This window comes from Anopheles ziemanni, chromosome 3 (assembly GCF_943734765.1).
Source record: "Anopheles ziemanni chromosome 3, idAnoZiCoDA_A2_x.2, whole genome shotgun sequence".
Taxonomy (NCBI): domain Eukaryota; kingdom Metazoa; phylum Arthropoda; class Insecta; order Diptera; family Culicidae; genus Anopheles; species Anopheles ziemanni.
The window spans coordinates 19704502-19731790 of record NC_080706.1 but is presented as its reverse complement, the minus strand read 5'-3'; the positions used below and the strand labels follow the sequence as shown (position 1 = coordinate 19731790).

The following is a 27289-nucleotide window of genomic DNA, read 5'->3' as shown; positions in this document are numbered from 1 at the left end:
TTGGAGAATGATATCATACAAAAACTATATTTTTATTGATAATGGGTATACGATAGGTGGTAAATTAAAAGCTGAGATAAGCATGTTATCGATATCGGAGATGTTTACAGGATGGAGAGAAAAAATGACTGACCCTTGTACACGCCAGGATAAACATTTATGGGATGACGTACAATTCCAAATAAAATATGCAAGACAAATTTCTCATGGGGAGTTTTGGAGAACTTATTAAAAATCAATAATATGGTTTTTGTTTATACTTAAAAATGGTTGTAATAGGATTGTGACATAAATGTTTGTATCAAATTCCAATTTATCTTCTACGTGCCGTGTCATTGGTTCGTCATGGATAGCGCTGTGTGAAATAGAAATGGTAGAAACTCTTTTCATTTTCAAAGCGAAGTTTGCCCTTATTTCCCTTTGTGTTTGGCAAAAACTGGGACAAACAACATTTAACTCCAGCCCTCAAGATGGTCGCAGGAACAACCATTAGCCATTCCCGGTTTCCACACCGTCACCTCGTCCGGGGATTACACTCCACGCTGCCTGAATGTGTCCTTCTTCTTCTGCAGCGTAAGGCACAAAAAAAAAACAAACATATCATTTGTTGTTTCGAGCCCTGGTCTACGTCGTTGGTAAAAGAAACGAGTAGCAGAAGTTTTGCAGGGCCGTAACAAAAGTGACACTAAGAGAATCCTCACCAACGCTAACGATCCTTGGGGCAGACGAAGGCTCGGAGGGCGGGTGCGATGCGTTCGCGCCAACAAATTCCTTTCCATTGTGCAGTGTTTTTGGTTTGCCTTCGGAGGAATCCGTCCGGCGGTTGTTATCTACGAGCACGGCGAGAAAATCTGGGCCAACAATCTGGGCGCCTTTTGCAATCTCCATCAAAATGGCAACTGCTTCGTGCAGCATCGTTCTGAAAATCAGTGCCAGCGAACTTTAGAACAAACGCCGCGTAGCCTACATTTATATATATTCTTGGGGAATGTTTCACTGCTTCGGTGGACGTTTTTGTTCTCCAGCAAATAATTGTGCCTACGAACGTCGAGCCTCTGGTTCTCGTGCACCATGATAAAACATTACGAGAATTGCATCGCATTCGTATGGCAGGGAGCCGAGTCTCAAGTAGGGCATTGTTGTCGTTTTGTTCATTTATTGTTTCTCTTGCGAGTTGAAAGACATCTGGGCGTGTTTAGTGCACACCATACTCGTACGCGTTTCCGGACGAATGCTTATGCAAAAAAAAAAACAAACATTTGACGACACAGATTCTTGGGATACAATCGGACTGGATGGTTGTTTGTTTCCATCTTGAAGCTGTAATGACGGGCTGGGACTAAAGTCATCAAAGAATCATGCAAAACCCAAAGCACCAGCATCTAGCACTGGTCCCAGTGTGGATAGTACATGTTCATCTCATACCATTCGGGTGTGTGTGTGTCCGCATTCTGCTCCAAATAGATCATGAAAGGGATGAACATCCTTCCCTGGAGGGCAAATCCCCATCATAGGCGTTATAGAAACGTCACTACCGTGCGTGTGTGTGAACAGAAAGTGGTTTGAAAGGTTTCCAAATGAACCTGGTATGATCCTCCAGTTTCCAGCAACAGGAGATAAAAGCAACGAGAAGTGAAGAAAAAAAACACAAACAGATACAAACTCTCGTCCTTGCTGCTCATTTGAGCGGTCGTCCTTTGTCCGTCAGCCTCCAAAGCTTCCCACCGTGCGGATCTTCCACGTGTTCCCGCCGGCGGTGAAGGTTAAGTCAACTAATCAACCCGACAGATCGGCCGACCCTCGGCGATGGTTAGCACGGAAAATCCCACGAGATTTTCCATCCCCCTGGACCAGGGTGTTGGGTAGGTGGTTTCGAGCGTAGCGAGAGGTGGCAAGTTTGTAACCTTTTTAGAAACCTTTAGCAGGAAGCCAGCCGACGGTGTGACCGTGATGAAGGATTTTAAATATTTATCTAATCCAAGATTTAGATTCCATGGGTCGGTGTTTCCTTTCTTTCTTTTTTCTCTCTCCGGTGAAGCCGAATTGTGTTCGGTCAGCGGAGGAAAACATGGCCAGCACCAAAGGAACGGCCGACGAGTGTCCTGGATAAATGGTTAAGAACAGAACCTATCTAGGATGGGTCGGTTTTTATCCCAGCATCGGCCTCGAGGACAATGTCGTCGCCCTCGAGGGGGGAAAGTAGAACGGCCGAGATGTATATATACATTCAGGGCAGCAAACGTTCCTTTTCTCGGGCCTCGGGAAAACTGTTATCGATTTTCCTCGTGGCACGCTGGCCTCTTTTCGCATCGGTTTGCGAACGGTTTTCCGATACGCCGGAGGTTTATCACGGGTGACGATCCAATCAAACAAAGATACCTACTTCACAAGGGACAAAGCGGAACATAGGATGGCGTTTCTCTGGGAAGCAATTCCGGGTGAAGGTTTTTCCCGAGTTCTTTGTCTGGTCGTAGCATTTTTGCTTGGTTCATTCTCTCAATAGCACGTTCCGAGATGATGTTTTTCGGGTAGGTTTTGGGTGGATGATTTAAATTGCGAAACAGTTCATGATAGTTTTTGCATTTCAAAAGAGGATTGGATACTCTTTTTTGTGAGTAAAAAGAATCCGTTTTGGAACCAACAAATGATTTGGTAGAAGGAAAGCATTCCACGGGGAGAACGGTGTCGTACGGAATGAACTGTTCGGACCAACTCTACTGCACAGTAATTATCAAAGTTCTCGAGCACCCTGTAGCTCATTGTCGCGTTGTACAGCATCACTTTCTTTAGTGGAAAACTTTGCGCGAATGGGGAGAACCACCAAGAAGGGCGGGTAGGTTCGATGGGGGGGCGAGGGGTGTGTAAGTTCAACGCCAACCAAACCACACCGAAGGTGTATAGGTTCAACTCCACAACCAACCTGCGGACGAGTCGTTTGGGGGCATTATTTTACACTTACTTCATAATCTGTCCCTACGCCGGGTGAAAACGGAAAAATGTAATTAAGTTGCGTCAGCTGGTCGGTTGGCAAATGGAGGCCCTCCGGTGCCATGCCCCGAAACGCTGCTCCGTCGCTGCAGCAAACCATTATTTGTCTTCCGTTGCTTACATTGTCACCCGTCTACCGGTAATCCGCGGTCGTTCGGTTAAATATTTGCCATTTGCCTAACGAGAACCGTTTGTACAAGCCGGCTCCAAGTGTGTTGGTGGGGATCCGAACACAGGTGGATCTCGGCGCTGTCCCGAGCGAACCTGTACCGGTTTTGTTTTAAGTATCTGCAGCCTCCCGCCCAACCGAGAGCTGAGAATTGGTCGTTGCCGACGAGGGTTTGATGGAATTTAATCGAAAAATCATTCAACGATGTTCGGAAAACGAAACTGGTTTGCGAAGGGCAGTAGCTTTAACGCCATGAGATTTGATTCAACCTTAAAATGCCTATAATGAGATGCTTCGATAGCAAGGTCAGCAGATAGCGTATACGAAAACAAAACGAATGCGGCAAAACAGAGTCAAACTCCATTCCGGGTTCTTGGCAAAGACTTCCCCGGTACGTTCGAAAAGTTTACGTTCCGTTGACCCAACGCTCGGGAAACTTTTCCACTAAATCTATTCTTCTTATGGTGAAGTTTGGCTTCGCACAATGTTTCTTTATTATTGCTAAGTTTGTTGTAAAGTTCCGAATGCGATGAGTCGTTGAGTCGGAAAAACATATGGAGAATGGAAAGGTCACATTGGTAAATGATTGTATCTAGAACTGGTTTATGGCAATTGTTTTTCGATAAATTCTGCGATCTGCCAGTCCAGAAAAGGCAACCATTTTTATTGCTTCGAAAACAAATAATTGCAACTCGTAAGCCGGCGTTCTTTTTTCGTAGGCATGAGAAATATATATTAGCACCGACACTAGAACCATTTATTGCCAACGCTTTTTCAATAAGCTGGCACAAATCAGGGGTCGGCAATGCACGAAATAAGCCCTAAAAACGAACATTACATTATGACGAAGACAAACAAATTTCAAAAATGTAATACAAACTGTAAATCAAGTTATCAAGAGGTTTTGCGTTTTGTTAAGAATATATTTACCAACAATTTAGTTGTAGTACTTTCCGGGTAATAAGTCTTTGAATTTGTACAAGAACGTTTTGTAATTTACAACGTTTGTATGTTTTTTACGGAAATTATGTATATGCCAATGAAGCAATGCCTTTATCCAAATGAAAAAATAATCAGAGCAGAGACAATTCTTTTAATTCCTCTTTCCAGCGCATTCGTTGTTATATCCTAGAGGTAATGTTAGATTATTTAACCTTTAACCTCAATCAAAGTGGAAATTACGTCTTCAATACTCTAGGTCTGTTAAATATTCTATGCCTCACTTTTCGGATGAAGACCCCTGGACTAAACGTTCATGAAGAAAAATAGAACGGAAATAAACTCATTTTTCAAGTGGCCCTTCCAGTCGGTCGCTTCTGTTTGTGATGCTCAAGTAGTTTGAAGTTGTCGCGTGTTTTCACAATAAATCTGGTATTGCAACACGGGCATCCATTTTCACCCGGCACGAACACGATTCGGTGCGGTTGTTGCAGCGATTTTCCTAGCGATAAGGACGAACATTTGACAGGGAGGGGAAAGAATTAAAAACCAGCCAGACGCAACTAAAACGCCAACAGCATGCAGGATGCAATTCCCGGTAGGAAATGGAGCAACATAAGTAGCTCTCACTTCCCAGCGCATTTCGTGCGAGGTTCGGTTTCCTTTTTCGCTGTGCTTTGTAGCTGCCTTGTTCTTCCTTCTTCCCAATCTTCCTCACCCGGGACCGGGAAACACAAATCGAAGCTCTACACTTGATATGTTTGCTGGTGTAGCTCATTTTCATTCTCCACCCGGGGAGGGTCAGGTTTCGAAAAGAGTTAAGTTATAGCGGCATTGCAGGGTGTTCAAGCAGGCTCCAACAATCGTAAACCATTGTCCGACGTGCGAAAAGTGTGGGGCGGGATGCGGGGGACCTCACGGGGGCGTGATGTATGCACCGGGAACACTACTGTTACTGGGCGAACCGAAGGGAAATGGCGCAGGCCACCGGGTGAGAAAAGGCTAGCGGAACAGTAAAACTGGTTCTTCCAGCCCGAAGGCGTTCTAGGAGCGAGAGAAAAGAAGAAATCTCGTAACAAACGAGCCTTTTCATGTGGCATGTGTGGCCGCGCCATGCACACTCCACGATACTCGACGAATCGATGTGTGTTTCACACGTTGCAGCGATTTGCTTCGATCAGCCTTTTTTTGTACACTTTTACAACGAACGGAAAAACTAAGCCAAACAGATGTCGAAAAGTTTCCTCAACTTCCATAGTTGATTCAATTGGCAAACGGGGAAAAAAACGTACCATAACATAAACACAACTAATGAAACATTACCGAGACGACATTGTACGCAGGTGCGTTACTATAAGCGTAGAATGTGTTCGTGTGGAATAAGAATCGACGAGCCCTTAAGGGAATTCTGCTCCGTGTTCGCTATCGTGAGAAGCGATGAGAGGGTATGAGAAGGTATGGCAGGCGAGCCCTTTTCAAGTGTCTCACGACTCACTGATTTTGAGCAGGAGTCGGCAAAGTCCAATCCGTAGAGCAAATTTAGGAGGGCCAAGGATGTTTTCGTATATTACTATTATATGTTACTTTCCTACTCTTCTGATTGCTATCTCAGGTATGGTACCGTTTTCGATTATGCTTATCTATTAGGACTTTGTTGACTTTATCTCTTTGCGTTAGTGGACAATCAACCCTCTCGTACACGAGAGGGCTTGCCTTCAATTGTGATGTGAACTCACTCTGCCGAGGCCCTGAACTCTACTTTCTTGCACAAATAATTCGTAGATTTGGTCCTGCTGTTGTCGACATTTTAGAAAAAGTTTGTAACCTAAATTGTCCTAAAAGATCAAGTAATTAGCTTTTATAATAAAAAGGTAGAATGCGATATTGAGTTCAGTTACATCACAAGGAAGGAAGAGATAAGTTTAAGAAAAGAAAAAACAGTAAAATTAATCGATATTGCGTAAGGCGTTATTAAAATCATCACAGGAGACGAGAAGTTGGCCCATAGCAATGATTTTATTTTTCTTTTTTTCTCAATTTAAAACATGATAGAAAACATTTGACCAATAATTTCCCAATTTATTAGTTTCAATCGATTTCGTACGTGAAATGTGTGCCAACCCCTGAGATTTGAGCATCCCCTAAAGCCGCGTGAGTAATGACGTGAGATGGAGTTGAAATCTCTTTTGCTCACACCGGCCAGAAACCAGCTCACCGAGGAAGGTGCACTTTCATTTCGTTTTGTTTGTTACACTAGGGGCAGCAAAAATGGGGAGAGTTCGTTTTTCTACATTAAAAGCCATCAAACAAGATGCTTGTTAGTTGCTTTCTATTCAAATGAGATCATGCTTGGTACCGATTTCTCCGTTCAACGCGTAGATGACAAAAAGTGAATCGAATCAAAGGCATGCAAAAATGATTCGAGTGGATTTTTTTCAATGTTTACCAAAATGGTAACCAGATAAGCAGCAAACCGTGATGAGTAAATGTAAAAAAGGGCTGTTTGTGTTGTGTGTCAGCAACAAGCAACGCCTTTAGTCAGCGAGACTCGAAATGCAGCGTTGTTCGATGTTCCACTGTGACCTGCTCACCTACCGGCCACGAGATTACGCTGATTACAGACAGCATTAGGGACAGCCCGTTTTTTTTATCTTATCGCCCCTCGCGCGGGGCCGCGACGCGAACTGACATTTCATGCACACGCGCACACGCGGAGCCCATTCGACGAGCCCCACCACATACGCACGAAGCAGCACGCGCTACGCTGGACGCGGCTGAGTCAATGGAACCTCGGAGTAATTTCCGCTGACGGTGGCCAAAAATCGTGGATTTTCAAGTGCAAAAGAAATTCTTTCGGGATAAATTCATGCCGCTGCACAGATTTGCATTTTTATTTCCTCCACGCAATTCTTTTGCGGCTTAAACACAGCGAGCAAGAGGAACCTCTTTCGCCGAGGAACGGCGGAGAATGGAGGACCTTTTTGCCACAACTCTCCAACGCCGTCCCACTCTCTCCTTCCCGCTCAGGCAATCCTTACGGCAGGACATCCCGACGCTCCGGGCTCGGACGGAATCGATCGGCGGAAACATATTTTGCGTGTTTATATGCTCTCTTGATTCAATTTACCTTCCTTCCTTCCTTTGGCGCTGGCTTCTATTGCTGGTCGATATCGGGTGGCGTCCTTTCGGTTCTGGCCGCTCGCTCGACGGTGTGTGTAGGAACAGCTTTTCTTCAAATTGAGTTTTCCCGTGCACCGAAAACTACCTTCGCGAGCCCAAAACGCTACGTCGGATCGTAGCAGGCGCAGCCCGTTTCTTTCTGCCTTTTTCGCTTCCTCTTCTTTGCTTTCACGCGCTTACACTTTTGTGTACAAACCGTGCACACTCATACGCACACACACTCAAACAAACACACGTTAGCAGCACCACGGCAGACAGGTATGCATCAAAGACTCATTCATGGAGCCGGACACTTGTGCCTCATTTTACTGCAGCATCGCGCGAGTGGAAGCTGAGGGGTGCACTTGGCGAGCTTTAAACCGCCCGGAATCGATTTCCGGAGGCACACGGTGACAGGTAGTGCCGCACGGGGACAGGGTGGTGGCTCATGGGACGGCCTGCAACTCGGAGGCTCGTGTAGAAACGACGCTGGCCAACGGGGTGGGCACTGTTGTGGCCGTTTTCTATGCAACGTTTCAGATTGAACAAATTTTTGTTTTCGAAAAACTACACCTCACTCTTCTGGCACTGGAACGCCAATAGCCCTACGCGAAGCCCACGGACCGGGGGGAAAAGCGGACTCGGTCAAAGTATGCGGAAGACGCGCGCACTAGCATAGAGAGCTGCTGCCACACCATCACACCACACAACCGAACGCGACCGAAGTGCAAACTCGTCTGATGCTGACGATGTTCCGAAGTGTGTTGTGCCTATTTTTTTCCTCCGCTCCCAAAGGCGTCTGCTGGAATTTCTCGCGCGAGAAGCGCGACGGTCACGTCCTGCTCGCGCTTTCTTGGAACGCACATCGCGATGCTTCTTTCTTCCGTTTGCGGTCTGCTCATTGATGCTCTTCGCTCTCGCGCGTGCTCACGTTCTCATTTATTCACCTGTCGCTCTCGTATGCCGGTTTGTACCAGCGACGTGAGCATAAGCATGTAAAATAAAAACATAAAAACATATTTTTTAAACATGCCTTATATGCTTTTAATGAGCCAAAATTGATAAATTCAATTCGAATTATGTGGAGACTGTAGTGGACAATTACAGGATTAAATTAAACATAGATTACCGAAATTTGTAAAAAGTTACTGCAAAATGGTCTTTAAGGTAATGAACAGACAGTATATTATCCTTACAGTAACCAATCTTAACTACAAATCCACTGATAAATGACCTGGGACAAAAAACTTAACCGGCATGTTGTAGACAACCTTCTTCCAATGAGTACTTAAGATTTCTATCCAATGAGTACTTAAAATACTTTTATATAACTTTTTCATAAGAAAACCACGAGAAGTTTCAAAGTCGATGCTAAAATTTATTTTTTAGTGACTTGAGATTGTAATCAATAGTGTGGTGTAATAGTTGTTGTTAAACAAATGAGTTATTCGTAATTTACTTTGTTTTTTGACATGTTTTGAGACATCCGTGCGACGCTGCACGATGAATTATTTTATCATCTATTTTATATCATATTTAATTTTTCTTAATTCTAGACTTCCGGAGAATGTGTATTCTAACGATACAGTGCGACGGGAGTTTCACTGAACTTGGGTGGATGGACATGATCATATTTTGGTTTAATATTTTGGGTTAATAAAAAGATCAACGAACTATTTTTATAATATGCTTTCTGATCGTGAGAAAATCAATTTTATTACATCGATTTCGAATAATTTAAACTTGCGCTCAGTGCTGGAGAGCATCGTCTCTATTTCGGCACTTGTACGGTGATGTACAGCAAACCGTGCTCCGGGTCCGTGCTGACAATGGCTTCGTTGTTGCGCGTCTTAATTCGCAGCATAAGAAACTCATCCTCCGGATCGAGAGCTTTCAGGTAGTAGCAGGCCTTATCCTTCAGGCTAGCGTAAAGTCCGGCCGTGACAACCGATTCCCTTTCGTCGCTGATGGTACTCCTCACCGGATGGCCCTGATCGTTCATTACGATCACCTGTTTCACCAACCGTACGTTGCGGATGAGCTCGAAGCAGTGATCGATGTACTTTTCATGCAAATCTTCCGGCTCCGGTTCCGGTTCCGGCGGTGGCACACTGGGTGGTTTTTCCTACGGCAAAGGGTCATGAGATAAACACATAGCTTTTTATTAACACAACGCCTCGTAAGTTTAAAGGTTCAATCAATTTATCTAAAATATATGAGATTGTTCTGTTTCCTAAATTGATCTAAGACAGACACGAACCATTTCTTTCACCTTCCACAGCTCACGGTAAACTGAAAACCATAACCATACGTGCCCAAACCACAAAGTAGAACACCTTTAATTATGCCCCTAAGTTATGAGTGTTTTGTGGCGAACATGGCAACTATGAGCTAGAACCTAGACACAAAACTACGAAGGGATCCGTTATGCTAATCAAACCCTTTTTTATTCGGTGTTGCCTGACATGCATCATTCGTTGTCGAACATTAGAAATTGGTGTTTGTTTTCCACTCAACGAGGGACATTTTCGGGAAGCAGATGGTATGGGAAATAGAAATAGGTAAAAGAAGAAACGAACTCCTTCCGTCGGTGAATACAGTCTCGTTTGGGTTTATTGACGTTAAGTTCATTGATTGATTCGACATCGATATAGTTTAATTGACATGCATTTATACACGCACTCATACACACACACGCACACGGTTAGAAGCACACGAAAAGGGTGCATGAACGCTAACATCTATCTAGGTAGGTGGTTTACATATAGAAAGGGACGAATTAAACCGAGTGCCCTTTATACGGTTCCTAAATCGCAGCGGTAATTATTGTCGCAGTTAATGTTGATTTGCTTTCAACGCTGGTAAAGCTGGTGCTCGTCATTCAGTGGTGATGGGCTAGGTTCTAATTGGTCTAATTTAAAATCTCCGCCCCGGGCGAACCGTCCTTCTTGGCCGATCCCTTCCCACTGGACGAGTCGCTGTCCTGGTCGGAGTTGTAGCCCGTTTCGCTCGCGTCGCAGGATTTCGCCTTCAGCACCTTCTCCTCCCACTGGCGGAGCAGCGCCACCACGTCCTCGTGGCCGAACGTTTCCGCCTCGTCGATCGGCCGGTTGCCCCAGCGATCCTTCGGGTCGTGCGGAACGCCGCAGTGCTCGAGCAGGAACCGGACGCACTCGAAGTGTCCCTCGGCGCTGGCAAGGTGAAGCGCCGTCCGGCCGTCGTAGTCGGCGAGCGTTATGTCCATGCCGGACAGCTTGTGCCGCCGCAGGGCCGTAACGTCACCGATGGCCGCCGAGAAGAGCAGGTTCACCACCGACAGGCCCTTGGTTTCGTACCGGTGGCGGCGCGGGTCCTTCTTGTTCGAGCCGTGCTTGATGTTGTCGTACAGGTGGAAGTTGAACACGTCCACGAGCTCCTTGCAGAACTGCACCCCCCGGCAGCTGTTGCCGAGCGGATCGAGCGGCGGCGACCACATGAACATGCCCATCACGTTCGGGATGACCAGCATGACGCCGCCGCACACGCCCGACTTGGCCGGCAGACCCACCTTGAACGCGAACTGGCCGCTGAAGTCGTACATGCCGCACGAGTGCATCAGCGACAGCACGTCCCGGACGTTCTCCGACTGCAGCACGCGCTCCTCCGTCAGCGGGCAGATGCCGCCGTTGGCTAGGGTGGCCGCGACGACCGACAGCGTGTCGCAGGTGGCCTCCATCGAGCAGATCTGGAAGTAGAAGTCCATGCACTCGCGCAGGTTCGCCTTCTCCGGGTAGCACTTGTGCTCGCGCATGTAGAAGCCGAGCGCGTAGTTCCGGTCGGCCGCCTCGCGCTCCGACAGGAACACGGCGTTGTTGAAGCCGAGCGGCTCGTTGCCCGCCATCCGGCTGAACCAGGTCTGCGCGTAGTCGAACTTCTCCGCCAGCGTCATCTCCGGGTGGACGAGCGTCTTCAGCAGCGAGCAGGTGAGGATCGCGCCCGCGTTGATCATCGGATTGTGCGGCTTCTTCTCGTAGTCCAGCACGAGCTCGTTGAAGTTGCGCCCGCTCGGCTCCTGGCCGATGTACTGGTGCACCACCTGGGCGCCCAGCTTCTCGAGGGCGATCGCGTACGTCAGCGGCTTGCTGCAGCTCTGCAGCGTGAACGGCACCGAGGTGTCGCCGATCGAGAAGCGCTGCGCGTCGATCGTGCACACACTGACGCCCCAGTAGTCCGGGTTGACGCGCGACAGCTGCGGGATGTAGTTGGCCACCTTGCCATCGGCGTTGCTCTTGCACTTCCAGTAGATCTCCTCGATGTCTTTGGTGAAGCCCTGGAAGTCGGGGATGACGAACTGGTGGCGGAAGGCGCGCGCAATCAGCACGATGTTGGGCGCGATCACGGCCTTGAAGGTTTCCTCGTTCAGGTGCTGTGTGTGCGGCGACCCGTGCTCGTAGTTGTTGAGCTTGTGCACGCGCTTCAGGTTTTCCATCATCTCCTGGATGCGCGGATCCGTCCGGCGGATGCCGATAGTGCGTAGTTCCTGCGGGAAGTCGAAAGTGAAGTTCAATTATACCAACCAACAAACCACTAACGGGGGCTGACTGAAAACCTACCGCCAGGAACTTGCCCATGTTGACCGTGTTCGTGTCCTTATTTTTAAACATTTGGAACAGTTGATCTTCCGAGTGCTTTTTGTCCGAGTCCCGTTGTCTGTTTAGATAACCATGAGACGAGTAGAAGTAAACATTAATTGATCGCTACAAATGATTTAAATGAGGTTCGTCGCTTGCGCCTCGAAACGAAAGATTTCAACAAATCGGCTTCGCGTGCGGAACAGTAAGAGGAGTTTCAAACAATGGAAGTGATGAAACAACGGCAAATTAAGAACAAAATCTTATGTTGTTTAATGGGACGTGAGAGAAAATATTTACTACAGCCTTTAACAAAAAAACAAGAATGGTAGTATCAGCAGGACAAATGGGTGTCTAAATTGATCTACGCATGTTTTCTTTGCCTTACTTACATTTCTACCATAGAAAAGGATCTCCTTAAGAATCTTAATAATAAAGGCAGCAAAAGGGAGAAAACATGGCGACCAATTAAATTGTAATCAGACTTATTGAAAACTTCCCAGTCTAAAGGATAACGATTTTGGCTCGAAAGCTAACAACGGTTCAATTTGTTCAATTCCTTTTCATAACCCATGTCACATGGCTCGCAGAGTATTTGCACTAAAGCCGTTAGAGACGTTGGCGCTTCACTGTCAATAGGTTTTCCATTTGTTTAGCTTTCATGATCTGATTTTTGTCACAACTTAAACCATTTAACATACGTCGAGTTTTCCCACCAAAATGATCCACTTTTACTGTCGTACCTCACAAAATTAGCCAGCAGCTTAACGAAAGCTTCCCGCTGCTGCGGGGTCACTTCATTGCTCTTCGTGCGATTGAGCTGCTGGATCGTTACGTCACAAATCTCCTGCTGGTCACCCGTATCATCGGTCATTAAGTTTTCCATGGTTTGGTTTCAGTGATACCGTTTTGAACAACACTCAAACAAGCTTCGTTTTTGTAAACACTTTTTTCGAAAAACGAAATCACATCCACTACGCACAATTTTAAGCCCACGCCCTGATTCGATGAGCACCGATCGTACACTATCAGAAATTCGAGCACACTCCAGGCCTTTTTATTCGTTCACCTCATCCATCTCGTTTCGAAGAAGGTGGAGTGGGAAGGTGCGATAAAAATAAGGATCGGTTAATAGCAATAAAAGCAAGACGATCGCACGAGGATCATGGATCAAAAGCCACATTAGCGGGTTTTGTTGTCGATCGATATAACGACGTGCTGTCTGGGGGGGAGAATGCAGTGGGGCGCTGAATTAAGTTCCATCCAATCGAATTCGATTCCTGTTGCCAGTAGGATAAATAAAAAAATGAGAGAAACGTAAAAGACCCGCGGGAAAGATGCGGTGTTGTTGATCAATTCTACGATAACTGTTATTGATCTGGCGCTGGTTTGTCGTATTTGGATTGAGAAAAACTTCGCTTCTATTAAATGACAAGCGTTCGCTAACCAATGCGAATCAATATTTGGTTCGTTGCTTAGCGGCGAAGGAATTTCTACGTAAGCACCATCAGTTGAGATGGAAACGATTTGAGGTTGGTGTTGTGCGGGACGGGATTGTGCGTAGTTTTGTGACAGTTTACGAATGAAAAATCAGTTTACGGTCGGATCTATTTTTTTTCTGTCTGTCTGCAAAAGCTCGAAAGAAGGGCTCGTCTCAAACAGTCTTCTTGAAAGTTGTTTCTTCCTCGGAGCAGAATTTTACCTTCTCCCAACCTGCTCCCCTAAGACTCCCCTGGCGGAACCACGTCATAACATCTTCAGGTGGCGTATGATGAGGTGATAATAGTGAATCAACATTAGCTAATCTGTGACGTGGGTCAGCAACAACGAGGAGTAGCACGTTGGGCAGTTATTTATGTTTCAGCGTGTGGTAGGAAGTTGTTTCGAGAATGTTTCTAGAAAAAAATGAAACTACTTGTGTCAAATGTCTCCCAGTCGGGTCTAATCTTAGACGCCAGATAAATACTGTGACGATTCGCACGTAAACATTGCCGATGATCACAAGGGGGTAGTAAACATTGCCGTCACACTTGCGCTCCACAACAAACCAGTTCGAACTCGAAAGGGGCGCGTGATTCTGACGTGGCTTGAGGAGTGGAGCATTGCTCTACTAAACATGTGAATCCCTCTGGAGTGATCGAGGTTTTTACTCAAATATTTCAACGTGGTTATGAGTCATGCAGATACTCACTCCTCGACCTGCAGCGGCCCACGTTTGCGGTCGACATTGTAGAAATGCGCTTTTTGACTGTAGGAACGCACTTGTTGCACCGAAAATCTGTGGAAGATGTTGAAAGTAAAAGAACCGTCAATGAGTCTAAAATATTTCGATTGCCTTCTTTTTTTATATGTCTTTTGTTATTGTTTGAAAATTTTCTACACAAATATTAGTTTTTTTATTAACATGTTTTTCCCTGTGTTAATGAACAATTCTGGTTCTTTGTTTTCGTTTTTTAATTCTCTTTAACGCCGCGTGCCACGGTAACAGCTGATAGAAATTTGGCCACACGCCATTCGCACGCTTGTTTTACTTTTGCTAAGAACAACGGCCTGCTAATTGGTTGTCACGGTGAATCGGTTCGGTAGAAATGATGTTATCGGTTCTTTTGGAATGATTTCTTTTTAGTTACCTATGCCGGCTGCTGCTTGACGCTTTGAAACAACCCGGAGATGCTGCCTCGGTGGTGGCGGTGGTCTCCTGATGGCACGAAAACGGCCTATATCCGTAACTAATGACACCCGCGCTAAAGCCGCACGGAAGGTGATGTGTTAAGTTTTGTAAATTTGCACATACGCGTGAGAGATTCATCGTTCGCTGCACAAGGTTGAAACTCGTGAAGCTACCGTTTTAAAAACACTGGACACAATAGTTGCACACGGGCTGGACACGAAGTCGATGTTTGCGATGTCGAAGTGTGTTTAGTCACTGCGGCTGTTGACCTGGGAGTTTATTTCACGGTGCTGAAGTAAATATCGATTTGGAGTCTCCCCAAAAAAAACCGCTGAGCGCAAACGTTTAACCTTCCTGAGTGTCCTTTTTCGGTGTGTGTCGTAACTTCGTGCGTAGGGATGCGAATGATGGGGGCACCAATGGGTGGAGTAAATCGATTACTTTCACGTGTCACTTTGATTTAATATCACAAGCTAAGCAACGGTTTAACCCTTCACGAAAGCCTTTCAGGTTTCACTAAATCGTTGTCAATCACGCCGATGAAGTAATCACTGTTGTTACACACTTGCCACTGATAACGGAGTAAGGACTCTTGGCGTTCGACTCGAAAGGACTCGTTACACTCTCCTTTAAATATACCTCTACTCTTCGCACCAGGTGCTGTCTCTATCACTCTGCCGCAAGCGTGATACCCATTTTCCTTTTCAGCTGCTTATGTTTCTTTCTGCCGACATACAGTCTGTGGGCGCCGGTGGACCTGCGCCTGGGCAACGATAGTCCTACCCTTCCCTATAGCCTAACGAGAACTAAACCATGCTAAACTTTTTGGAAGAGGCAGAAAAGTTCTCCACATTGCATCATCTGCACGGGATCTGTGTGAGTGAATGAAAAGCATAGGGACACGAAACAACGTAAAATACACAGACATACCATGTGAGTTTGTTTGTTCTGTTGGTGTTGTTGATATCCGAGATGATTTTCTCAGAGTATTTCTTTGCGATATGAGATAAGCGTGGTTAATGGGTCTTCAATGGAACAGAAAGCGTTGCTGTCGTGAATAAGATGCGAGACGACCGTTTTGAATCGGGACGTGGAGCTTCCGTTGCCAACATGTTTTTTTATAATAAAACGGTGGAATTCCGAAGAAGCTTGAGTTCGTTGGAGGAAGCATCCCCCACGCAGTGTACCTGTTTGTGTGAATCATCTTACTAACGCACAACAATCGTGATCATTTGATAATCATTCCAAGATACTCGAAAACTTATTTGTTATCTTGCTGGTTTCGGAAAATATTTATACTTGTGTTTTTCAGCACGTAGTAACTACACGTTTTATTCATGGAGGCTGCAAGATTTGTGTGAATTTCATGTTGTTTACGAAAGACATCAGATAGGAGCGCGCTGCCGTTTCTTTATCTCAAGCAAACAACAGATGGTGGCGCCTGGTGGCGCATGGTGGTTACGTTATAAATGAAGCACGTGCTTTTGTTTTTTTGAGTTTTGAATTTTCATGTAATGAGTAGTTGCCAGCGCTCTGTGCAGCCCAAATGCATTTATTTACTAGTTTATAAATGATGTTTTGTTTTAAATTTCTTTGTGTAAATGTTTTTTTCTTACACATTTCAAACCGACAATTCGAAAATCATAACGCCTAACGCTTAAGCTGTAACGCCGAGTAGCAATAACGCTACCTGTCATGCGGTAACGTTGAATAACGTTGAGTAACCATTGATAACGTTTTGTAACTTTTGTTTGGTTGTCAAAACAAAGCAATATTTTTTAGCCATATCCAACGAAACACAGCAGACGTACTATTTTATCGGTGAAAACGAAAAAGGTGTTTCTGTGCAAATCTGTTTCGTAAATCTTCCTTATCTGGTGGTGTATTTTAGTTGTGGGTTAATAGTTTGACTAGTTTTCAAACCGTAGCCATACCATGGTAAGTTCAAAAGGCGAATCAAATGCAAGAATGGCAATACACAACCGCAGCCGAATGAGTTGGGGAAAAACTAATCAACATGTTGTGCTTTCATCTTTTTTCACCTTCAATTCATCTGCCGACAGTCGCAAGAGGTGGAAGAAACGCTAAAACGTATCCAATCGCACAAGGGTGTTGTCGGAACCATAGTGGTCAACAATGAAGGTACGTCCCGTTGCATTGAACGGTGTTTGGATGATGTCATCAATTGCCAGCACGACTGTATCTAGTTGAGATCAATCCACGTTAGTTTCGTTTATTCAATCTGTATCTTTCCTAACCCGTAGGCATTCCTGTGAAAAGTACACTGGACAACACGTCCACGGTGCAGTATGCCGGATTGATGAGCCAGCTGTCGGACAAGGCCCGGTCGGTGGTCCGTGATTTGGACCCATCGAATGACCTGTCCTTCCTGCGGGTCCGGTCGAAGAAGCACGAAATCATGGTCGCTCCTGATAAGGACTTCCTGTTAATCGTCATTCAAAATCCAACGGACTAAACGGCGACATCAGCTTACCCCGAATGGAAGCAGTTACGAGTGAATTGCTTCAAGCATTACTTTTGTTCTTCTATGTTATCGTTCGATAGGCAAACCCTTGAAGGGTATGGAACCCGATATGGTTTTCCTACCCATTTGCGAAGTGATTCAGTTAAATTATAGTGCGAAAGTAGGGAAACATTTATAGACAGGGTGCAACGAGTGATGAGTTCTTATTTAAACAATCTTCATTGAAAGCAAACTAATCGTGCAAACTTGAGGGAAAATTAAACTGCACTAAAACAGTAATGAAACACGGATCTTGAATTTTTTATTTTTTTTATTTTATTCATATTTTCATAAAAGCAACCGAACGATAAAAGTTGCTGACTTCTTCTTATGGTGCTGGTAGAATTTTTGGAACATTCCTACATTGGGCCTGTGCCTCCTTAAATCTGTATCCTAAACCTTTGCATTAAAATATTCAACTTTATTACAATCAACTTGAAAAGAATGGCCAACTAAACTAAACACAAACTGCTGTAGTCAACATTCTTCGAGGAGAACGTCCTCAAAAATCACAATAAATTTTAAGTTGGTTGCTAACGAGAACTGCAGGAGATAATACAACTGAACAACAACAGACGATGCCCAATATTGGAGCGTTCTTTACTGACTTGATACAATGAACAACGAACCCGGATAGGAAAGAATGTTCAAACTCGTGTATATGGGTCCAATCGTTATCCTCCGCTATGGCCTACTTATTCGTCCTACTTCTACGGTTATCCACTATCTGGGGATGAAAGTATTGTGGGTATTTTTTTACAGGATTAATGATTTTTTTGTTGGTCAAACACTTGGTCCAATTTTCCGGTCCGACAGGGGTTTCGTTTTTCTTTTGGTGGGAAAAATGTAGATAGTTTTAAAATACGTTCGATCACAATTGTTGGGCGGTAAAGTATGCCCGTGGTTTTAAAACATGCCGCCCATATCGGGCTGTTGTGGGTTCGGTTTTGTTCGAAATATTCAATTGATTTTTAATAGGAAAAAGAGTAATCCGATTACTTTCCTTCCGACCCGACACTGTTTTTGCTGTTGTCCCATGCGGTACATCGAGCTTACATATAGCTTCGGGCTGTAATTTACAGAGAGTAAAAAGGTTTTGTTTTTGTTTATAAATCGCTAGATTTTTTTTATGAGCTCGGTCTGCTTTGTACCTTCGGTAGGTTTTCTCTTCGATTTAAGGATTTAGAATTTTCCTACATAAGAATAGTGTGCGAGGGCTTGAAACGATACATTCGTCGTATTCGATTAACTCTGTGTGTTCCGTGCCCGAATAGAAATACAGCCTTCAACGATAAGATTTTATTTTATTTCTTGATTTTTACTAGCGCGTCGTTCGTCCCACCTTAGGCTGCCCGACACGTCGATCACCCACGTACTACCTCTCCGGCCCGCCCGTCAGCCGAATGCTAGCGAAGGAAATCGTTCGGAAAATCGTTCACGTCAATCTGCTCCACCATGGAGTAATTTTCGACCTCGTACGAAAAGCGCACCTTCATGCGCAACCCGCTGGCGGCGGATGGCGCCCCGCCCGTGTTGTGCCGTACGATCAGCAGATCCTGCATGATCGTACCACCCGGTGGCATCACGGAACCGGACGGTTCGCGGAGAGTCAGCGCAAAGGACTTGGGTACCGCCGCCTGAAAGAGGAACTTTTCGACCGTATTGTGCGACCCGTTGGTCGTTTGAACGGTGATGCGGGCGGGTGCGGGGCTCATCGTGGGCTGCTCGAAGGGCGCAGCACCGCTCGGATGGATGAAAAAGCGGATATGAATGTCGTCCTTCTGGTACACGTCCATCGAAGGGATCGCGGGCATAGGTATCGGTGGTTGATAGATTGTCAGCGCGTTCGTTTGTGCGGTCAGTCCAAGAAGGTTCAGGATATCGCCAGACCCCGTCGCTCCGGGTCCATTGTTGTTTGTGGTTGGTCCGTTTCGATTAAAGCTCGTTGTAGGATAGTACGGTTGGGATTGTGTCGCTTGCGGGACGGGCACGATGGCGAGGGCATTATTGCCATTCCCATCACTGGTGAAGCAATCGCCAAGAAGGTCCAAAAGGATATCTTGATTCTGTAAAAATAAAATCCATTTTGAAATGTCTGTAACTTTTCTTATCCTCTCGAATCCTCCATACCGATGGTTCCGCTGGAGGGACCGGAACATCTTGTTGCTGCTGCTGCTGCTGCTGTTGCTCTGTGTCCGATGACTCCTCGGCGGTAAAGTCTGCATTGTATTCGGATGCTGTCAGCTCGGATAGTTTCAGCTTTGGCATCTTTTCCAGTAGTGACGTCCTTAGGTGCTTGTGGTCACCGAACAGCTGCGAGAACTCGTTCGCTCGCTGTTGCAGATCGATGTTCAGATGCACCCGGAACGAGTTGATGATGTTTTGTATTTCTCTACAGGATCGGAACGGAAAGGACAAAACTTAATTAAATGTAATTCTTTTATGGGTTTTCCAACGTTTCCTTACGGTGTGCATCCATCTATCCGGACGCTTATTTTGGCCAATGACACCAAAATGTACTGTTTAGTGCTAATTGAAAGTTGCGGGGCCCACAGCAGCTGGCGGTAGTGTTCGATGAGTTCAAACTCTGTTTATAGAAAATAAAAAAAGGAAATTATGTCATTTAGGATGAGTACAATTTAGACAATTTCTTTGACGATATTTACTCAGCACGAAAAAGGTATTGCATGTTTTATAGCCATTACTTCAATTGCATACCTTTAATACTTTGCTAGTATGACAATCGATTGACGAGCGGGACAAAGAAACAGCTATTAAATATTTGGTAGTCCTTGGCATTTCTCTACCGAATAGTGCGATCAATACAATAGTGCGATCAATAGACATCGCCATTAACGCTAATTGAAGCAAGGGTTCGTAATGATAATTTCCTGGCACAAATAATGAAGAAGTTTTCGTGCCACGTTGGTTTTCCATATGACTTTTTTTTACAAAGGTCGTTAAATGTTGTTTCAAGCGTTGACCTAAAGAAGTGCTGTTGCTGTTCATTCATTTATGTTTAGAATGTATAATCTTTTTGAAAGCGTTTCGTTTTTTGCAGTGCATGGACTAATTTTCATTTTAAAACATGCTTCACAACACCTCATGGAACTAATTCAAAACTTTTTTCTGCTAATGTGATTTCAAACATTTTCTCCGTTTTCAAGTACAGTAGTTTGGAATTCATTGTAGCAGTGTCTTATCAGTCAGCTGTTATCTCAATTCTTCCCCTCATTTAACGACGTAAGTCTTACGTCTGTCTTTGGTTGGTGGATAGGACTTACCATCGAAACCGCCCGATTCGGCGTACTCGCCTATCGTCCAGACGGCGACCTGAACGAGCGGTTGCCGGTTCTCGAGCTGGTTCATGTTGGTAATGGCCTGCCACATCTTGCCGGTGATGAAGCGTTGCTCGTGCACGGGACTGTTCGAGATGAGCTGTATGGTGGACGAGATGACGTCGTCCCGGATGTGGTTTCCAGCCTAAAGAAGGGAAACGCGAGAGATTATTTATTACGTACGAGAAAAAATTATGTTAGTTGAGGCGCTTAACGTACGATCGTGAGGATCTTTAGCAGCACATCCAGATGCCAATGGATCGACGGGGAGTAGGTTTCGGCGGCCAGCACAATCTTGCTGCTACAGACTGCCTTCATCTCGGCGTCGGTCGATTCGAGGTAGCGCAGCAGCTCGCGCACCACCATCTCGATGTTCTGCGTGTTGATGAGCGTAAAGGAGAGCTCCATAGCGCAGCGTTGGATCGATGGGTCCGCATCGGAAAGGCACTCGAGGATGGTGATGCGGTGGCGCTGGACCGCCGTCATGTCCTTGTGGACGGTCTTCACCAGCGTCAGCAGCCCGATGAACCGAATGTTCTTGTCGTTGTTCAGCAGAAACCGCCCGAGAATGTTGACCGCCAGCACGCGCAGGCTGTTCTCCGACTCGACGTTCATGATCGTCAGCACCGTCTCGTAGAGGATCGCGTTGCCGGCGTTCTTGCTCGTCTCGGTGTTGGTTGCCACCTGCGCCAGCACGTCGTTCATGATCTCCGACTGGGCCGGATCACCGCGGCCGAGCACGCGCAGCAGCCGAAGGATCTTCACCTGCAGGAACGGATCGCTGACGCCGCTGACCAGATGCTCCGGCGAGTAGCCCGTCACCGTGAGCGACTTGAGCATGCGCACCAGCGTCGGGATGATGGACTTGAAGTAGCGCAGCACCGGCCCACTCTGCTCGCACATCTCCGTGATGAGCGTGATGGTGGCGATCAGGATGCCGTGGTTCTTGTCCGCCAGGAACACCTCGCACTTGGGCAGATAGTCCTCCATCAGCTCCGGGACCCGGCGCACGAACCGGAAGGCACAGAGGATCGCTTTCTTGCGCAGGAACGCGTTGGTCGAGACGATCAGCCGCTCGACGTCGTTGCAGAGGTCGCGCGCCATCTCCGGGGACGCGATGGCGGCCAGCGTGCACAGCGCCGTTCCGACGATGAATTGCGTCGAGCTGTTGAGATCGCTGCAAAGGAACGGGGGACGGGATTCTCTTTACCAAAATCAAACCAACAACATCTTCAAGGATTCAAGTTAAAAAATAAACTCCATTAAAGCGACGAATCAACAAGGGTTGTCGTTTGGGAGAAAAGCAACGTTATTCATTCTCCTTTCAGCCATCCGATTCGTCGGCGAAATGATGGATGAGCCCAACGGAGGAGCTTTACCTACCCACAAACAAAAGTCCAACACCAGACGTGGGGAAGGGTGTCATATTTCCACGCAAAGTTTCCCGATACACACAGCGTTCCCCGTGGAAGGAGTCAGTTTACGCTGTCGTTAAAGTTTAATTATTATCCCAGCTTGGATTGCATAAGGGGAAGTTTTTTGGAAACTCGTTCCGTCGGCGCGTTACGACGATGTTAGTCCAACCAACCGAAACATGGCTCGATAGGTGGAATGGAGTCTTTCTTTGCCTTACTTTGTGAGGTTCGTTAGTGTGTTGTAACGATTTTGTGGTTTTTCACTGCCCACTGTCCCCCTTTGGCTGAATTTTTAAAACCCTTGATGGGGGCGGTTGTTTTCCAACAACTGAACATTATTTTTTCTCGTTCGTTCGTTCGTTCGTTCGTTTGTCGTGACTTACTTTTTAAGGCAGTTCGTAAGCAGCACGTGCACGTCGGCCCGTTCGTCCAGCAGCAGCATCGCGCCCAGGTAGCCTATCCGCTTGTCGGTGTACTTCGGGCTGGCGGCCAGCTTGAGGCACTCGACCTGCCCGAAGTGGGCCGGATAGCCGAGCATGTGGATGTACAGCAGCTTGGCCATGTTGCGGCACTTCCAGATGCAGTCCGTCTCGCGGAAGGTGCTCCGGATGTAGGCACATTCTGTGTTGACCACGGCCCGCTCCTCCGCTGCCGTCCGGCAGGCCCGTATCTGTCGGATCAGGTCACGGAGCCGCGTCGGGGCGGGTTTGCGTACTGGCGTTTGAACAGGGGAAAGGAAAAAAGGGATGTCGATAATATGCCTTGTTTGTTCCGGATCCTCCGGCTCCTACTTACGGATGTTGGTCTCGATTGTTTCATTGATCACCTGTTTGATGTTGTTTATCGTCAGTCCCGGGCTGTATCTGTGGAGAGAAGAAAAGAAGATGCCACCCGGCGAATGAATATGGATGAAATGTGTTAACCCAATTTCCACGGCTCGTTACATGGAACGTCCATTTATCAAACGGGGGCTTTCTAATTTCGACAAATCCGACCGCCCAACCGCTTCCCACCACGTGCTTGTTCACCTGCATAATAAAACAAAAAAACCATTCCAAAAGGTCGTTTTTAATCAACCGTACCGAAGAAAAACCAAAACTCATTAATGAGCAGATTATCCGGAGGCTTGTTGTTCCAGCATTTTCCCCCGCCCGCCGCTCGCAGCGGTCATGTCTTGCCCCCCGATGAGGGTGATTTGTCGGTGGGTTATTATTCACCTTCGTTGCCTCCGTTTAGAGAGATCCGGGTTTCAGGTGTGGGAGCGGGAGGGGTTTGATTAGCTCCTGGGCCTCTCGACGCCCCCACAACGGCTTCGGTCTGGGCCGGGCGTTCGTGGCGCCCGGTGATTCAATTACGCTCCGGTCCGATACCATCGCGGGTGGGCTTGTTTCGGAGAAAACGGAAATCCTTTTTAAAAGGCAACCGTTTATCGCGATTCGAGTTGAACAAAATCTAGCGTTTTGTTTTGGGTTTGCCATTTTTGTTTTTGTTTTATAAAAACAAACGAAGCGGTGAACTTGTGGAAAACTGATCGAAAGGATATTTTTAGCATTATTTCTTTTCTTTTCCAATCAATACACATTGCGATTCAACGAATTTGCCACAAGAAACACAAGGTATCACTGGTCGTAAAATAGTGCAACAAATTTTACCTTCTCGCTAGCTAACAAGCTCTAATTTGGTAAACACCCTAGCTTGTGCAAGGTGAACAGGGAGACCAGACGATTTTCCGTACGATATCAACAAGCCAATATCAAATCCCAAAAGCCGTAATTTGATCTAACCACCGACCGTGTTCCATCCACCGAGGGAAGGATGGAAAAACCACAACGACCGGTAATGACATAAAAAAAAAAGTTGATTTACAACCAGAATAATACAGCATGCGTCCAGGTCAGTCCCTGCCAGCCGTGCCAATGTGCCTTTCCTACTGGAGGCTTGAAGAATTTAAGCTTCATTTGATTACAGCACATCTGTGCCCCGACGGTAGTAAAATTAACGGCAGTAAAACATCTCCTAGGCCATTAAACATGAGATGATTACCTTTAAATAAATTTCAACGCCAAGAAAGAAACACACACGCATTAACGGGAGGAGAAATTGGATGCATTGTTTCACGCGGTGCCCATTAATATATGTAAATAAGGCATATTTCGCAGCGTTGGCCATTAAATCAACATTTTCCCGCTCCCGGCCGTTCGTGGAAATGTGAGCGAATGGAAAAACAATTAAATCAAACAGATGTGCCAGAGTGAACTGCACCGAGTTGTTCACATTCTATTGGGAAGAGTTTTTTTCCCACCATTGCGTCGATAAAGTAAATGGAAAATTCGATCATTCTCCCTCATTTGAACGTATTGAATAAATGATGAATTGTCAACGACCGGGCGCCTCCATTCCCGGACTGGGCGACTCCATTGCCAACCGTACCAAAACTACTTTTGTTCATCACAATGTACTTATCACACCGAAGCGGAGTAAAATGAAGTAACTTGATGAGTATGTCGGCCGGGAGTTGGAAAGGAAAAAATTAATAACTGTCAATAGTGACAAAGTATCCGTATTCCGGGGCGACGTTTGACTGAAAATGCGGCTGTATTATTTCCCCACCAATAGGTCGACCCACGGGGAGTTGTTGGTCGAGGGAGAGACCGAGTTCATCTTGATTCAAGTTTAACTCGAAAGAGAGTCGAGGCAAAGAAACGGACGTACCAACAGATGGGCCGGTGTATTTTTTTTTTTTTGTTATTTAAGTTTGATGATATGTTGGCCGCCCTTTTCGGGGTGCTTTGAACCAGTCCCGGACCAAGTTGATTGATGGCTAGCAGTCGAACGTGACTCTCCAGGCGAGGGCGAGTGATAAGGAAAAATGTAGATAGAGTAGGAATCGTTAGGGAAGGGAGGTCGGGAGAGAATGGGGGGAAAAAAAACATCAACAGAAGAAACGTGCCGTCCCTCAATCCCGAAAACGGTGGAAGCTGATCTACCGAAGAGGGGGGGAGAGTGCCGGGCACGTGGCACACCACAATTTCCACTTCAACGCGGCCTTCGGAGCTTACGCTTTATGTTCCATCCATTCTCGCTTTTCACACCGAACCGTGTCACTCACGGAGTCACGGTGGCACGACTTTGTTTGATGTATACACAGTAGAGAGTGACTGAAAACGTCATGCTACTACTGCTGGCCCGGCTGCAAACAAACACAAACCGGCAGACGGGACAGGATCCGGTCAGAAGGACAACCGTGTTGGATCCGTGTTAGATCGTGCACCAGCCAGCCCCGAGGGCACATTCCCTTTTCCACCACACGAGTGGAGAGGTTGCTTTTTTTGCCGAACGGATATGGAACGCTCGGGGCCAGCAAATCAGAATGGCTCGTAATCGGGGTTGTTTTTCTGTTTGCTTCGCTTGTGTTTGGGTTGCTTTTTTTGCGAAAGTGCAGCAAATGGAATGGAACGGCTTGGTTTCCCGGTTTCGGTTTGGTTCTGGAGGAGTGTGTGCGGGGACATAATCGCTATAAGATTGGAGGATGCAATATGGCATTACCATTCCGTTGATGCACAGCTGTCTGTGATGTCTGTGGTGGAACAAAATGTAAATCTTTTTACGTTTCAAAATCCTCTTTGGGAGGTTGTTGGAATATTACCGAAAGTAAATAACATTACTTTACTAGTTTTGTTTTTTTATTGGTTAAACTAAGTTGTTTTTATTCATTGACAATAATGAAAAGATTTTAAACCTTTTTATTTTCACTTTTATAGCTTTTGGACGTCATAGACAAAACAATCGAACATTGGTTCGAAACGATCATCATTGATTTATCGGCCCTCCGAATGACGCCACGCCAGCAAGCATCGAGCATTTGACGCGTGGGATTAAATATGAGATCGCATAAATCGTACCAAACACAGCGGCCAAGTTACATTTGTTGCAGAAAACCCCTTTTGGAAAAATCCTTTCCCGACGCAGGCTTCCGTGGGTTAGGATGGTTGGCAATGCATGGCACGATTGCCGACCCGGTCCTGGGAACACACCATACACCATCCAGCTGTTGCACACGAAATTGGTCCACCGAACGGCACCGAGATGAACCTAACCTCATAGGTCCTGCCTGGCCCTCGAGCCTGCCCGGTCCATCGTCTCGCTTGCCGGCGTGGCTTCCATTCGGCCCGAAGAAAATCGTCAAATATTCATGCCGTATTGCGCATCCCTCGCATAGTTTCAAGATTCGGGACTTTTCGGTTGTGCGCCGGCACAAAAGCGGGTCATAAATTTTCCGACCTCCATCCCCCTCACAACACACACACGCGCGCGCACGTACAATGTGCTGGTGCGTCGTCATCGGTGATATTTGGCCAGAGATGGAAACATACATCCCAGTCCCGCGTGGTCGTCGTCGTCGTCGTCGTCTTCTTTGGCTCGGTTCAATGAAGGCGTACATTTCTTCTGCCGATAACCACCCATCGCTCTCCTTCCCCAGCCCCACTCTAACCTTGTTCCCCACAAGGTCCGGAAAAACGCTCGAACCAGCTGTTTCCTTTTTGTGGGTAGGTGGGGAATAGATTGCCTTCGAAATGGCTTATTTTGGGTGGGATCACGTGGAAGCTCGGCGTGACGTTCGTCGTACGTACGTTTGGCAAGGATGATGAGCTTCTCGGGATGATATGAACTATTTTACCACTCCCTCCTTTTGCTCACTTTCCAGAGAAGAAGAATGGAATAATCACCACGATCATCGCCATTTGCCATTTAGGTTCATTTCACTTGGCTTGCGTTTGGAGGGCGAGACCGACTGGTTGCAACTGTTGAAAAACCGATGTAAGTGAACACAAACACCCATACCAACAGACAGGCGAAAGGGGGCCGTTGATGGAACACTCGTTCGTCAAACCAATCCGCCTCTCCGATCAACCTCCCACCAACCCGGGGGGGAGTTGATTTTGTTCTTGCAACGTGTATCTTTCGGTTGATTTCATGCTTTCTCCTTGAGCCGGGAACCCATCTTCCTGTCGATTGTGATCCGGTGATCAAAGGTTGTTCGGCGCACGGTTCACAAATTGAAATAACCCCGAATAAGTTCAGCATAGTTTACTAGCAGCGCCGTGAGGGAGGTAAAGGAGTAAAAAACACACCTGCCAGGACCATCGAAATGTGCTTATGCAGATTAGATGGAGGAATATACTCGCCGTGCTATTTGTTGAACGTGTACCGTTTTCGGGAATGTTTCTTGAGCACCGAGAAGGATGTTTAAATGCATTGAATGTACTCACAAGGTGTGCTTTTGCAAGGAAAAGAGAACCTACGGACGCTTTTTTACTTCTTGAGTGCTTAATGGATCCCTGTTTGTGAGTAATAAAAGCTTTTGTTCACCCTTCTCTGCATAGATCTTTGAAAAATGTTCCATCCCACTTCTATCTCATAAAGTTGAGCAATTGAAAAGTGAATTATCTAGTTACCAATCTTCTCCTCAAGAAAC

General features: G+C 46.3%; 4 protein-coding genes across 4 annotated transcripts in view; 1 reads left to right on the top strand and 3 right to left on the bottom strand.

Moving 5' to 3' along the window:
• Nucleotides 1-9026: 9026 nt before the first annotated feature.
• On the bottom strand, nucleotides 9027-9726 carry LOC131284304 (dynein light chain roadblock-type 2-like). Its single transcript, XM_058313158.1, has 2 exons — nucleotides 9721-9726; nucleotides 9027-9380 (listed from the first exon to the last, which is right to left on the bottom strand). Exons 1-2 carry the CDS (start codon nucleotides 9724-9726, stop codon nucleotides 9027-9029), a joined length of 360 nt encoding a protein of 119 aa, XP_058169141.1.
• Nucleotides 9727-10154: 428 nt separating this feature from the next.
• On the bottom strand, nucleotides 10155-14674 carry LOC131284303 (glutaminase liver isoform, mitochondrial). The gene is made up of 6 exons (XM_058313157.1): nucleotides 14496-14674; nucleotides 14057-14143; nucleotides 13568-13670; nucleotides 12609-12715; nucleotides 11848-11944; nucleotides 10155-11774 (listed from the first exon to the last, which is right to left on the bottom strand). Exons 1-6 carry the CDS (start codon nucleotides 14672-14674, stop codon nucleotides 10167-10169), a joined length of 2181 nt encoding a protein of 726 aa, XP_058169140.1. The 3' UTR covers nucleotides 10155-10166.
• Nucleotides 14675-15349: 675 nt separating this feature from the next.
• On the top strand, nucleotides 15350-17078 carry LOC131284302 (dynein light chain roadblock-type 2). The gene is made up of 3 exons (XM_058313156.1): nucleotides 15350-15412; nucleotides 16600-16678; nucleotides 16801-17078. Exons 1-3 carry the CDS (start codon nucleotides 15350-15352, stop codon nucleotides 17010-17012), a joined length of 354 nt encoding a protein of 117 aa, XP_058169139.1. The 3' UTR covers nucleotides 17013-17078.
• Nucleotides 17079-18466: 1388 nt separating this feature from the next.
• LOC131289067 (AP-1 complex subunit gamma-1-like) overlaps nucleotides 18467-27289 on the bottom strand; it is a 28041-nt gene continuing 19218 nt past the window's right edge. The window contains exons 2-8 of the mRNA XM_058318266.1: nucleotides 22609-22676; nucleotides 22197-22527; nucleotides 20618-21575; nucleotides 20345-20543; nucleotides 19527-19647; nucleotides 19191-19452; nucleotides 18467-19126 (exon numbers count right to left, since the gene is read on the bottom strand). Coding sequence (XP_058174249.1) covers nucleotides 18467-19126; nucleotides 19191-19452; nucleotides 19527-19647; nucleotides 20345-20543; nucleotides 20618-21575; nucleotides 22197-22527; nucleotides 22609-22676 — 2599 coding nt within the window. The remainder of the gene's footprint in view (nucleotides 19127-19190; nucleotides 19453-19526; nucleotides 19648-20344; nucleotides 20544-20617; nucleotides 21576-22196; nucleotides 22528-22608; nucleotides 22677-27289) is intronic.